We start from the raw sequence: 13,155 nt of genomic DNA on the forward strand, positions 1-13,155 counted from the left end.
GAAAAGGGTAATGTGGTCAAAATGCTGTAAAATGTCTCCAATGTTTTTAATCAACTTAATAGTACGAACGGTGTTACACAAGTGAAACTCCGGCACTGCACTGCCCTCTAGGGGTTATCTCCACAATAGAAATCGTGATCAAATAGAAATCAGTTTATAAAGTGGAAAATCAGCTCTTCCCCAGTCCAGCGTAGACGGAGTAATCATGTTCATAAAAACTTTAAAACTCAGAACTACAACACACACACACACACACACACATGAAAGAGTGTGAATCAGATGAAGAAAGACGAATTCATAAGGTGGATGTTAATGTGATGATGGCACGACCTCAGATGCTGATGCTGAGTTGACACTGCTCAAAGTGACAGCGGTGCTTGATGAGACTTCACGAGTGAGTAAAATGCAAAACTCAAGTTCCGTGTCATCAGTGATGAAAATGGTCATCACCTGACAAATCTGGAGGCGACTGGAGAAGTTCGGCCTTCATTATTATGCAAGATTTGTTCCAAACCTGGCTACAATTCCTCACCCATTAAATGCAATGTTGCGTACGGACATAAACAGAACTGGTCTCTGGAGTGCGAGGAAATTAACTTAACTAGATCGAGACAAACTTTAAGTTGGCCTGAGAAAGTTTGGACCAGAAAGTTTAAAGTTAAAAAGTTGCTAATGATTTCTGAAGGATCATAAGACACCAAAGACTGGAGTACTTGCTGATGAAAATTCAGCTTTGCATCACAAAAATAAATTACATTTTAAAATATATTAAAAAAGAGAACCATTATTTTAAATTGTAATAATATTTCATAATATTACTGTTTTTTTTGTTTGTTTTTTTTTTAACTGCAGGCTTGATGAGCATAAGAGACTTCTTTCAAAAACATTAAAAATAGTAATGTTTCCAAACTTTTGACTGGTACTGTATATTTCTGTATATTAGCTGTTAAGGTCAGTGATGGAGAGGGACAGGTTGATGACCCCTGCAGTTATATCGATGAGGAGGAAGAGAAGGAGGAAGAGGAGGAGGAAGAGCAGGAGGAGGAAGAGGAGGAGGAGGAGGGAGAGGAGGAGGAGGAAGAGGAGGAGGAGGAGGAAGAGGAAGAGCAGGAGGAGGAAGAGGAGGAGGAGGAGGAGGAGGAAGAGGAGGAGGAAGAGCAGGAGGAGGAGGAAGAGAAGGAGGAAGAGGAGGAGGAAGAGCAGGAGGAGGAAGAGGAAGAGGAGGAGGAGGAAGAGGAGGAGGAAGAGGAGGAGGAGGAGGAGGAAGAGGAGGAGGAAGAGCAGGATGAGGAGGAAGAGGAGGAAGAGGAGGAGGAGGAGGAGGAAGAGGAGGAGGAGGAAGAGGAGGAGGAGGAGGAAGAGGAGGAGGAGGAGGAGGAGGAGGAGGAAGAGGAGGAGGAGGAAGAGGAGGAGGAGGAGGAAGAGGAGGAGGAGGAGAATGGACCCAGTAAAAGCAGTGATGGGTACAGGGGCGATGTTCATATTGGGCACATCAATCAAAGCTTTATTAAGGACACACACAAAAATAGAAAAATACAGCGCAATATTACATATATAAAATGCCAATTGTTCCACATAGATAATAACCTGACTGAAGCACAGATTGAATTAGAAAATGTATTATTATTAGTCATATTTATTACTGATGTTGTTCTGATGCATATGTAGCTGTACAATCAGTGAGCAGAGGCAGGGTCCAGCACAGGGTAAGCTGAGCCAGGGAGAGGTGAAAGTGAGGACACACACACACACACTCTATTTTATGGGACTGCATTGTAGTTTTTGAGTATGTGTGAGTATTTGTTACTATGTTATCACTCCCACTGACTGTACATGCTGTGTTCAGTGCAGTGGTGACTTGCTTAACCTGAGGAGGTGTTATCCTAAAGTTTCTTGAAGCTCTTCAGCGTAATCTGAAAAATCCTTAAAGGCCTCTCCATCTTAAAGTCCCGGGCTGAGTTTCAGTCCCAGCACTTCCCTGCCCGCAACAGTGAACAATCTCACAGCAATTAAAAAAATAGCCTAAATATAAACTCTTCAATATCAAGCGCAAAAGAAACTACGAGCAACTTCGTATTTCTGTCGTCAATTCAATATTGAAATAAGCCTCTCCTATTTTTCATTAGGCCAATTATCAATATTTCAAAGTCATCAAAACTGAAATTATTTTGGACCAAAAATATATCTAAATGATCGTGCGTGACATTCTTTAAAGCAACCCAGTTTAGATTTGTAGGCTAATATTTTTTGCTTTGTATAATGAGCTTGTCTTAATGTTTTAAATGAGTGAATAATGGGTGTAATTTCCGTTAAGATGTAGCCTAAACAATAATTGAAAATCTCGCTCTATGATCGCAATAATACCAAAGACTAAAAAAAATAGGAGTCATTCATGAATAACCCCAAAAGCGTGATTCTTTCCACAGCAATAACGGTTTATATCACTGTAGTGTGTCATATATAGTGTAATGAAGTGATGTGGGAAAAGTGTACTGTTATGACTGTTGTGTGTGTGTGTGTGGGGGGGGGGGGGGGGGGGATTTGAAGGAAGAGTGGGTTGAGTTAAATGATTGTTGCACCTGACCATTGATGAGCGTGAAGGAAGAGAGTGATAAAAAGAGGGGCACAGCGAAGCATGCGGGGTTCTGAGAAGCGGTGTGTTTTTACTAACGCCGAGCTGCACTCAAGGTTGGGGGGTGGGTGCCGTTCGCACGCTGTTTAGGGCTGCCGGCGGCGAAGATAGTGTAGCGGGCTAAACTGTAGATAAGGCCGGGTATAGGAGTGCGTTGGGCGCCGCAGCTTTTCAGAAGAGGTGCTCCGTTTCCGCTATTGCTCGGAGGCCTCACGAGCGCTGGATTGGTGTTTGCTTTTTCCCCTTGACCAAACAGCGCCAAAGCCTAGACCCTGGGGGAGGGTCTCGTCTCCTGGGAGAGTTAAGTACCAAACTTTATGTGTGTGTGTGTTTGTGATTTTAAATCTAGCAGTATAACCATATCATGATGGGTGGGAGGGTTAGAATGAACTAAGATCGTATGTTGCAGTCTGATGGCGTCTTGGGTGTTAGGTGCACGTGCCTTGTGAATGTGTGCCGTGTCTTGCGGTGGTGATGTGTTTTATAGCTTTTGCATATTTATTGCGTGTATACTAGCTTTTAGATTGTCTATTTATTTGCGGTTTCCTCTGTGTAGCATGCTCCATTGGGGTGTTGTTCGCCCAGGCTACTTAACATAGGTATTTGGGACATTTAGAACCTGACCCAGTCTCTGAAATGTTTGGTAACTGAATGAATTATGTTAAATAAAGATTATTGTTTCTAATCCCGTGGTGCTGCTTGCTTTATAGAGTAGATTTCTCTAGCCACAACATTAGCCCCTGATTTAGGTTTATTACAATATGTATATAGGGGTGCTGGATGACAGAGGCAGGCTAAATACACATTAATTGCGCAGATATTAACATAAATAAATAGTAGGGGTGACCGCGATACAACAGCCACGGTTCGAACCGCGATACTCTCATGTCGAACCGAACGCGCCCCGCCCCCTGCTGCCCCGGCCCAACTCTCACATCACTTTGTCACAAAACTATTTTTTTCTTCCTTGACATTTGATTAAATAGTTATTAATGAGTACACTTTTAACAACTAATAAGAGCTGTAGTTTTACTAAATATTATTTACTAAATAAAATGCATGTCACGTGATTTGGGTGATCGATCACGCTCGGGAGTTTACATACGCACTTCAGGATGGCAACTCCGCGGCATATTGAGATTGAAGACCCTCCGGTCACAACCACTGACTGATACAACAGCAGCAGTGCTGATCACGACACTTGAGAATGATCACCGACACCGTCATCATCCAATATGATGACATATCACCGCTTTTTTTAATCATCGTTTTGAGACAAATCATTGTTTGATTTGCGAACATAATCCTCTGCCGTCTGGTCGCTTCCGCTTCAAGCCGGACTCGTCTCGCGCTAACGGTAATTCTCACTGTCCACGTTTTGATTTCGGCAAATCAATTTTGGCGAATGCAAACAACGTGATTATTGTTCATGAGTCCAACATCCAGCCACGCAAGAAAACATGAAATCTACCTGAGGGAATAATATGCTCAAAAAACATTTCTGATTATTATTAATGTTTAAAACTGTTTTGTTTTTTCCCCCAGGATTCTTTGAGGAATGTAAAGATCATAATAGATTTATTTGAAATAGAAAGCTTGTGTAACACTATAATTTACTGTCACTTTTGATTAGCCTAATGCATCCTTGCTGAATAAAAGTAGGCAATTACTTTCTTTAATTTCTTTCCCAAAAAAAATTCTCTTACTAACCTCAAACTTTTGAACTGTAGGCCTATGTATAATGTTAAAAAAGCTTTCTATTTCAGATAAATGCTGTTATTTTGAATGGTGGTTTGTTTGTAATGTGACATTTTGTTTGTATGACATTAAAATTATTTTTAGAATTAAATTGTACATAAATAGGTTAAGCAATACAAATGTGTTTGTCTGATAACCTTTTAAACATATACTTAACTACAGTTTGCAGACACTGAAATTATGTACATTGTGCGATACAGTACAAATATTTTGAGTGTCCCTCGTTTTCCTATAAAGAACCACGATTGTCCCGCATTTTCCTTTTCTGAAGTTGGCAACCCTACTCAGGTGTGCAGTTTATTTCTGACTAGTCAGTGGAGGCATTTATTTCATTTTAGTTAACTCAGGTGTGCTAACTGCTCTAAAGAAAACGTGAAGCCACCGTATAAAGTTAAGTTAATAAAGTTAAAGTTAATAAGTTAGATTATTGTTGTTGTTGTTGTTTTTATTAAGTTAAAAGTGAATCTAGTGTTATTATTGCTGGTGCCCTGCCATGAACCCTGCCCCCACAGCAAACAGAACCGAACCGAACCGTGCCTCCAAAACCGTGATATGAACTGAACCGTGGCATTGGTGTATCGTTACACCCCTAATAAATAGCCTACACAATCTCTGTATTACATACATAATACATTACACACAGTCTCCAAATGCCATCTCTCTCATGGTCCTACAAGCACTGATCCCTAAACCCGTCAGTGTGACCTTAACCAATAAAGTCAGCTGAGGGCGGGGCTTCTGCTTACTGGTTTATATAACTGGGTTTAAATAACCCAGTGGGATTTTATTTTTCATTTTTTTATAGAAAGATTAAAAATACGTGAGAAAACCTGGAAAATATTTAAACAGGATGATAGCGGGATAGCAAGGTAAAATACGGGAGAATCCCGGGAAAAACGGGAGGGTTGACAGGTATGCATACGTTGTCTTAATCAAAAATGTTCATTAACTTTAGCATTGCGTGATTTCAAAGTGGTTTCCTTCATTTTGACAGATGATCAATTGTATTTTAAACCTGGAAACAGACGTGAGGATTTGAGGAGAAAAAATCCAGTGAATTATTAATGGTAGCCTATATAGGCTATAGTAAATTAAATCGGGAGAACAAATTCCCCAAACCAGAAGCGACAGTGACAACCATAATTCAAAGCGCAGATCGTCAGGAATCAGGTGGATAGTATAAATATGTTATATGCTAAATGTATAAGTATAAAAATATATTAACACAATTTGTAAGTATAAATATATTTGCATGGTCCTCGAGTGTGTTGGAATGTTTCAGCAGTATCAGCTCTGGGACTGTTCACCGTTTGTATCACTCCGCGTGTATAGAACCAGAACCAGGCGAAATGAGCGAGCTGAACTTTAGCTATAGATGCATCTTGATTTAAGAATTTTTAGACATTTTGACTGGAAGTAAAAAAAATTAAATAAAAAAAAACAAGACACTTTTTTGCAGTGTAATAATAAATGAATCAACTCGCTAACATGAGACGAGCTCCAGGTTCGCCAGCGCCTCCGTGTCCTGATTATCTATTTTCTAATAGCCTATATTTACTCCTTATTTATTAAACCCAGACAATTGGTTGATGAAACATTGATTAAAATTAAGATACAATTAATACAAAACGAAATTAAATTTATAGACAGGCTTTGTGCTTTCTGTTTGAGGTCTCTGCAAAGTTTTAAAGCATTATTTTAGTGCCGCTTTCAGAGCGCTCACGTCCGTAACGGAGAACTGTCCCGTCTGTAACTTTCTTTTTTTTTTTTGTGAAATAAATTTCTAAATAAATGCGACTTAGTCCAGTGCGACTTATGCTATATGTTTTTTCTTCCTCGTGGCGCATTTTTTGACTGATATGCGACTCCGGAGCGACTTATAAAATAGGCTACGGTAAGTTATTTATTCTTTTTGTGCAAATGTCCCATAAAGTCCAATCCTTTAAGGATTAATTTATGTCCCGTTGACCGGTCCATTACATTACGAATAAAAGCAGAATCAATATAGTCAAAAATGTGATGTGCAGTCAGGTTTGAGTGTGTGCGCTATTTGAACGAGTGTTCTCACTGATACGCTTGTTGTGATTCGCGGAGTTTTGACAAGTTTTATAGTCTTGATATTATTTCTTATTCAAAAGTGGTGATGCCCCTACCCCCCCGTCCCCTCCCCGCGCCCTGATGAGATGATAAAATGATGCGACTGTCATAAATGAACCGAAACTCAGCGTATAAGGTAGCCTATTGCCTCACAGACCTGAGACATATAGATAGCTTGAAATGTCTACTTTTAAGCAGAACTATTCAAAACGAAATAAAACAGACTGCAAATTCGTATGAAATGTGCTGTGAAGATCGCGAGTCAGCATCGTCAACTTCATCTGTCTAGCCGACACTGACATAAAAAATAACTGGTTTATTAGTAAACAATTAAAATGTCTCCTGCTATATTTTACATGTTCATAATCATTAATTTTGCCTGTTCTTTGTGACAGCTTTTAGATGCTTTATTGGCAGCGCCACCCTTACATGTTACATGAACGCGTCAGCACCGAAAACATGGAGATTTTTTTCTTTTGGGGGGCATTTTATTTGTGTTCAGGCTTTCTCAGTTGTCTTTAGGCGCGATGTACGAGGACGCTGCTAATAAAGTTGCGAGTAGGCCTAGGCTACACATTGGATTCACGTTTGTTATTTAAAAACTACCCCAGTTATTATGCCGGTCGTATCATTTTATTCTTTCGACACACACACAATAGGCTAATACGTAACACTCTGCGCTTATGTTTTAAAAACACAATTTAACATATAAATAACAATTTTTAAATAGCCCACTTAAAGTGTTTATTTCAAATAAATGACTAAATGCTAAACATTTTAATGAACAAACATACAATTCTGTGAAAACAGGGGGTGCTGCAGCACTTCCCGCGGCCCTGCATCTCATCCATGTTTGTTGTTACACACACATTATATAAAACTGAAATCGCCTGAGATGTGTGGAGTCAGCTTTAATTAGTCAAGTCTACGGTGGCCGAGAGAGCTCAACGCGCTGCAACTGAAGAAAGCACATGTCAAGTCATCTTGCGATAGATAGATTGGCTGCGTTCCAGTCCACTTTTAGAGTAGACACGCACTTGCGAACTTCCCTAAGCACTTCCCCTCGGGGGAATCCCTTCATTGAGCGATAGATAGCGTTTCAAAGCAGCAGTTCTACCAAACCAAACTAGGATTTAGAATATTTTATAGCAATATAATGCGAGCAGACACTGATGTAATTCTCAGACGGACGTCTCTCTGTAGAAGAAACAGCTGATATACAAGCTGAAGCAAGAGGATAATTTCAGCATGAGCTTCTGCATGAAGATGAAGGTTTTCAGACAGAAATCCAGCGGATAAACAGACTATCGACTCATGGAAGAGGCTTGTGAGACGCTAGATTGAGTCTGGCCTGTGTGAAAACACATCAGGGCTTCAGTCTCTAACTTTACTGTAGCTGTGATCATATAGATGAGATTCTGTGCTCTGACCAGATGATGATTCACAATAAACCTCTTTCATATTCACAGGACATTCAACAAATATCTGCTCGTTCACACACACACACACACACACACACACACACATATAATTCCTCCAAACCCCAGAGAGATGAAATCTTCCTGTCTGCTCCTGATATGAGGAGCTCATGATCTGGATCATTCATGTTGATTTGTGAAGGTCTTGTTCTTGTTCACAGAGGCGTAAAGTTCTTCCTGCGGTTGATCTCCTCTTCCTCTGATGGCAGCATAAGTCACTGTATCATCATGATCCTGAAGAAACAGATTCTGTCCATCAATGTTTGAACCCCAGCGATTATTATTATTAATATCAGAGCATGAGCTTCATTTATCTGAGAGTCAAACTCATGTGCTGGTATCTACTCACATTGAGTGATTTTACTGGCTTTGTATTGAAATAAGTGACCTCAGAATAAGTCACATCATCTGTCTGCTCCTAAACATCAATGCAAACGAGCAGAGAGTCAAGTTTAACACACACATCAGACATATCTCTCACTATGATATGTAGAATAACACAAAAGCCTTTAGTAAATCATATTATTGAACGTAATGTTTGGTGATTTAGTGGACTCACATCGGCTCTTGCCGCGGGAGGAATGGACATGTTGATCGTATCATCCGTCCCTGTATGTTCATCCTCATCTTTGACCTTCAGAACAAACAGTTAAACTGCATGAGTGACACTTTATTGAGCTTTAAAGACATTAATCAAATCTAAATCACTGCATTACTGAACTCACCGCAGAGTCGCCAGTCCCTCTTTTATTATCTGAAAACAAGTGCCTCATGAAATATGAGTATTTATGATCAAACACACATGTGCAAAACACAGAATCTTAGCAATAAGATTTTGTTCAATCATTAAAGTGAGAGATAAAAACGTCTCGGTTATGTAACCTCAGCTCCCTGAGATAACGGGAACGAGTATTGCATCTCTGCTAGATGCTAAGGGGGAATCTCCTTTTCTCAGTGCAGCGATCTGAGCGCATCTATTGGCTGGCCAGTGGGAACTGCATGAACCTATGGCGAAGCAGCGTGTCTGTGCGAGCCAATCGGGGCAGGGGCGGGGCAAAGGAATCATATTTAATTAGACAAACGCCAGTCGTGTAGTGACATAGCACGGCTGTCTACGCAATACTCGTTCCCGTTATCTCAGGGAACTGAGGTTACGTAAGTAACCGAGTCGTTCCCTTTCAGAATGTTTACTCGTATTGCGTCTTTGCTAGACTCTATGGGGAACCAATTCAATCACACCGTGCTATATGAGCAGAACGACATGTTCTGTGGCCCTAGCCTGGGATGCTTGGGTAAGGGTCCCGGGCGGTAGGGCTAGGGAAGGGCAAGTTATGCAAGTTACGCTGGGCCATTCGTGGACCTGCGCATCCGTGTCCTTTGTTAAGAATATTGGGCAGTGAGAGTTGCCTTCAGAGGCGAAGAGTTTGACCTCTGCCCTGCCAAAGATGCTCCAGATTAATGCTATGGGGATGGAGGGACCATTCCCCTGGGAACACGTTGTCCAGGGACAGCATGTCTTCTCCCTGGTTCAGTCTCTCAGAGAGCGCAGGTTGAAGAAGGTGCCGGGCTAGTCTGTACTGAGGCCACGACTTGAGTTCACTTTGGTGGTTTATTTAGGACACTACCGCCATGTTGTCCGACCGGACTAAGACATGGTGTTGTATTTGGTCTGGTAGGAATGTTTTGAGGGGGGTTAGGGCTAGGGAAGGACAAGTTATGCAGAGCATTAGGGGCTCGGACTGAGGTCGGCGCCTCCGGAGAGATCATAGTGGGTTGAGCTCCCTCTGAGGTGAACTCCAGCTAGACAGGGAGGATCTGTGCCTGCGGCGAAGTGATCTTCAATTTGTAAAACCTGGTGAAGGTGGAGGTCGACGACCAGCCGGCTGCGGCACAGATGTGGCCAATAGACACACCACTGGACCACGGCCATGAAGACGCCTCTGGTGGAGTGTCAAAGACAATGTCTTCTGGAAGAGTTTCTACACATGGATTATAACGTTCTGCTTTACTCTCTCCAGCCCTGACTGCTATGGGGCATTGAAGGCCCACCGAAGCATAAGCCAACGTGATAGTGTCCACTATCCAGGGGATACTCTCTGATTCATGACCAAAAACCCACCAAAGCGTACAAAGAGCTGCTCTGACTCGCTGAAATGGACAGAGCGCTGTATATATACTCCTAAAGCCCGAACAGGGCAGAGTAAGAGAAGTTGACGCCGTCTTCCGAATCGGGAAAAGCGGACGGCGTAATAACTTTGGCACATAGCCATGCCTTGGCTTGAGGTCGACCTTGGAGTCGATAGGCCCAAACTAGAGGCAGGAAGCGCTGAAGGAGAGCGCTTTGTACAGTGTATATCTGTCCAACAATTTATTGATCATTTGGTTATTCAGTTTTAAATTCCAGTTATTGTGCGTTTGATGCCAATTCATAGTCCTTGTGATGTGTGTGATCTAACAGTCACACGGTAGCGAGTCATTTAAAAACAGCAAACTCCAGACATTTAAATTCATTTTATGCAAATCCATAGCCCCTTTTCTACAGATGCAGGGGAGGGAAGACGAGTTTTCCAAACTTTAATTAAATGATGTAAATATACTTCTCCCAAACATTAAGCTATGGAATGGCTTCAGATGACTTTGAATATATTGCAGGAAAACTTAATTAGTGCTTGTCTGTTTCTTTCGGTCCATGACTCCCCCTTGTGCCGTAGGCCTATAAAAGTGTGCAATAATCACGGTTGCCTGAAACAATCGCGGTTAGATCAAATAATCGTGATCAGACGGTTATTTAATTATCGCGACATGCCTACTGATCCCTATGCCGGATATGAGCTGCTTTAATAGGCAGATGCCCCGCCCCCTTCTGCAGGCTCTGAGCCGCGATTGGCTGCCGCAGACACGCCTCTTCGCCATAGATTCATGCAGTTCCCACTGACAAACCTCAGATCGCTGCACTGTTATCGGTGTGCAGTGGCACTATACGGTTTTGAGTTAAAGGCTTCAAAATTCTGAGAAAAGGCGTTTCCCTCATAACTCACCAGCTCTTTTTCTGCAGATCAGCCAGAGAAGAGCAAGAAGGAGAACAGCGACTGCAGCGCCAGACATCACTGTGACTGAAGAAGAGATCGAGCAGAGTCAGAGACGGACAGGGCAGATTGGGACAATTATAGACAGACAAAACACTGTGATTATGTACCTTTTGTGTTTGTATTTGAATGATAAGAGTCTGTGTCTGGTGTTGTTGTATTAGCTTGAGCTGAAAAGGATGATTGGGGACAATTATAGACAAAGACAAAAGCCATCGGCACAGATGACGACCGGAATGTGATTTCAATCAACTCTTACATATTTCAGTGAGGTAAAATATCTATATGGTAACATTCATATTTTCTATAGAATTATGTTAGACGAAGCTGTGAATAACATCATCAGTGGCGTAAAAGCATCATGTACCTCGTGTAGAAGGACTCACTGCTGTCGTTGAATCAGCTGGAGCTGTAAAGGACGAATGTTTGTTCAGATGATTCATACTGTACAAAAGCATCATTATATTTTAACTAGTTAAAACACAGGATGACTTTTAACACTGATTCATGAGACTCATTTGTTTTCTCACCTGAATGCTTGACAGTGTATCTGACTGAGGTCTCGAGTTGATTTCTGCGAGTAAGCTGACATCTCCACTCTCTGTTGTCATCTTCATTCAGGAGTGTTGTAGTCAGAGTGATGATACAGCGATCTGATGATGATAATATCTGATATCTGGAGTCTGTCTTCAGATCAACACCAGCCTGATTCACCCACAACAGCTCAACTCCCCCAGAACTGACCCAATAATCACAGGAGACTGAATACAACTGACAGCAGAGAGTCACAGAGCGGCCTGGACTGATCTCAGTCTTTGAGGATGATGAAGATGATGATGATGATGATGAAGACACTGAAACTGAACACAAGACACAAATCACAGACTCTTCAATCATCATCTGAGTTTAAAGGGAGAATCTGCCCTTTTTAAATTGACCACATAATCATAAACTTACCATAAAGAACATGCAGATAAACATCAGCAACAGGTCCTTGTTCTCCATTCACATATTGTCTGCATCTGTATGCTCCATAATCTTCTCCTGTGACGTTCTTGATGTTCAGAGAGCAGTCAGACTCCAGACTCAGTCTCTCATGTCTCTCTGTGTCTTTATTCTTTATCCCTCCTGTAATAAGTTCAACTGCTGAATGTATGTTATTGTAGGTCCATGTAGTTGATTTGCAGTCAGAAAGAGCTTTATTACAGGACAGAGAGACATTTTCACCAGAACTGATGAACACATGATCCACTCCACTGGTTCCTGAAACACAATTAAAAAGCAGAAGATTCAATTACAGTCTTTTATTTCTCATTTAATGCAAACCACACACTCTCCAGAATAAACTATTAGTCTTTATCAGAGAGCTGTTCAAATCACTGACACACTCTTAATATGAAGATAATTCTTCATCATCAGATGTTTGAGTGACACTATGTCCAGTATCAGGAATAATACAGTATGATCTGTGTGTATCAATACACAACTCTGAGATCACAACGTGAATGTGTGCAAGAATAAACTGAGCATGTTCAAATGAACTCTTTCCAGACTAATTCCACTAAATGTCTTTAGAGAAAATACAGATTTCTTTACCTGTGAGAAGTGAAGAGAGAATGATCAGTCCCAGCAGACACAGATCACACTTATCAGCCATTTTCTGTTTCGTCAGTCTTCCTCAGCATTATATATAGTTACAGCTCCTCCTTTAAACATCATCAGCTCCTCCTGTGGTTATTAACTTCCTCTCATCTGACAGCCTGAGATGAAACTCTGAGAAGTGTTGCTGAGTGGATTTCAGTGCAAATGTATTTTCATTATTGCTCATGTAGCAAGTGGCTCGATTCTTAGCGACTACACCAGCTCGAAATAACGAGGAAACACTATCTTTAACTAAATAAAGACACACGAGTAAGTTCCACTTAGAAAGGGCAAGAGGCGCGAGTTCCCGTTCAAAAAAATGTTTTTTTATTAAAGCTAAAATAGTTGGACAACAATCATTTAAAACTGGAAGTGACCAATCAAATCAGTTATTGGTTGAATGAAACAGAAAAAAAAGAAACACACATAACAGGAAACAGAGATAGATGAGCTACATGTGTTC

At 41.2% G+C, this 13,155-nt stretch overlaps 1 protein-coding gene across 1 annotated transcript; it reads right to left on the minus strand.

Moving 5' to 3' along the window:
- Positions 1–10,754: 10,754 nt before the first annotated feature.
- On the minus strand, positions 10,755–12,846 carry LOC311095142 (uncharacterized protein). Its single transcript, XM_084133506.1, has 6 exons — positions 12,648–12,846; positions 12,009–12,314; positions 11,582–11,911; positions 11,419–11,460; positions 11,162–11,221; positions 10,755–11,078 (listed from the first exon to the last, which is right to left on the minus strand). Exons 1-6 carry the CDS (start codon positions 12,706–12,708, stop codon positions 10,993–10,995), a joined length of 885 nt encoding a protein of 294 aa, XP_083989632.1. The 5' UTR covers positions 12,709–12,846; the 3' UTR covers positions 10,755–10,992.
- Between the last annotated feature and the right edge of the window lie 309 nt (positions 12,847–13,155).

Source organism: Abramis brama (genome assembly GCF_963993115.1).
Source record: "Abramis brama genome assembly, chromosome: 1".
Classification (NCBI taxonomy): Eukaryota; Metazoa; Chordata; class Actinopteri; order Cypriniformes; family Leuciscidae; genus Abramis; species Abramis brama.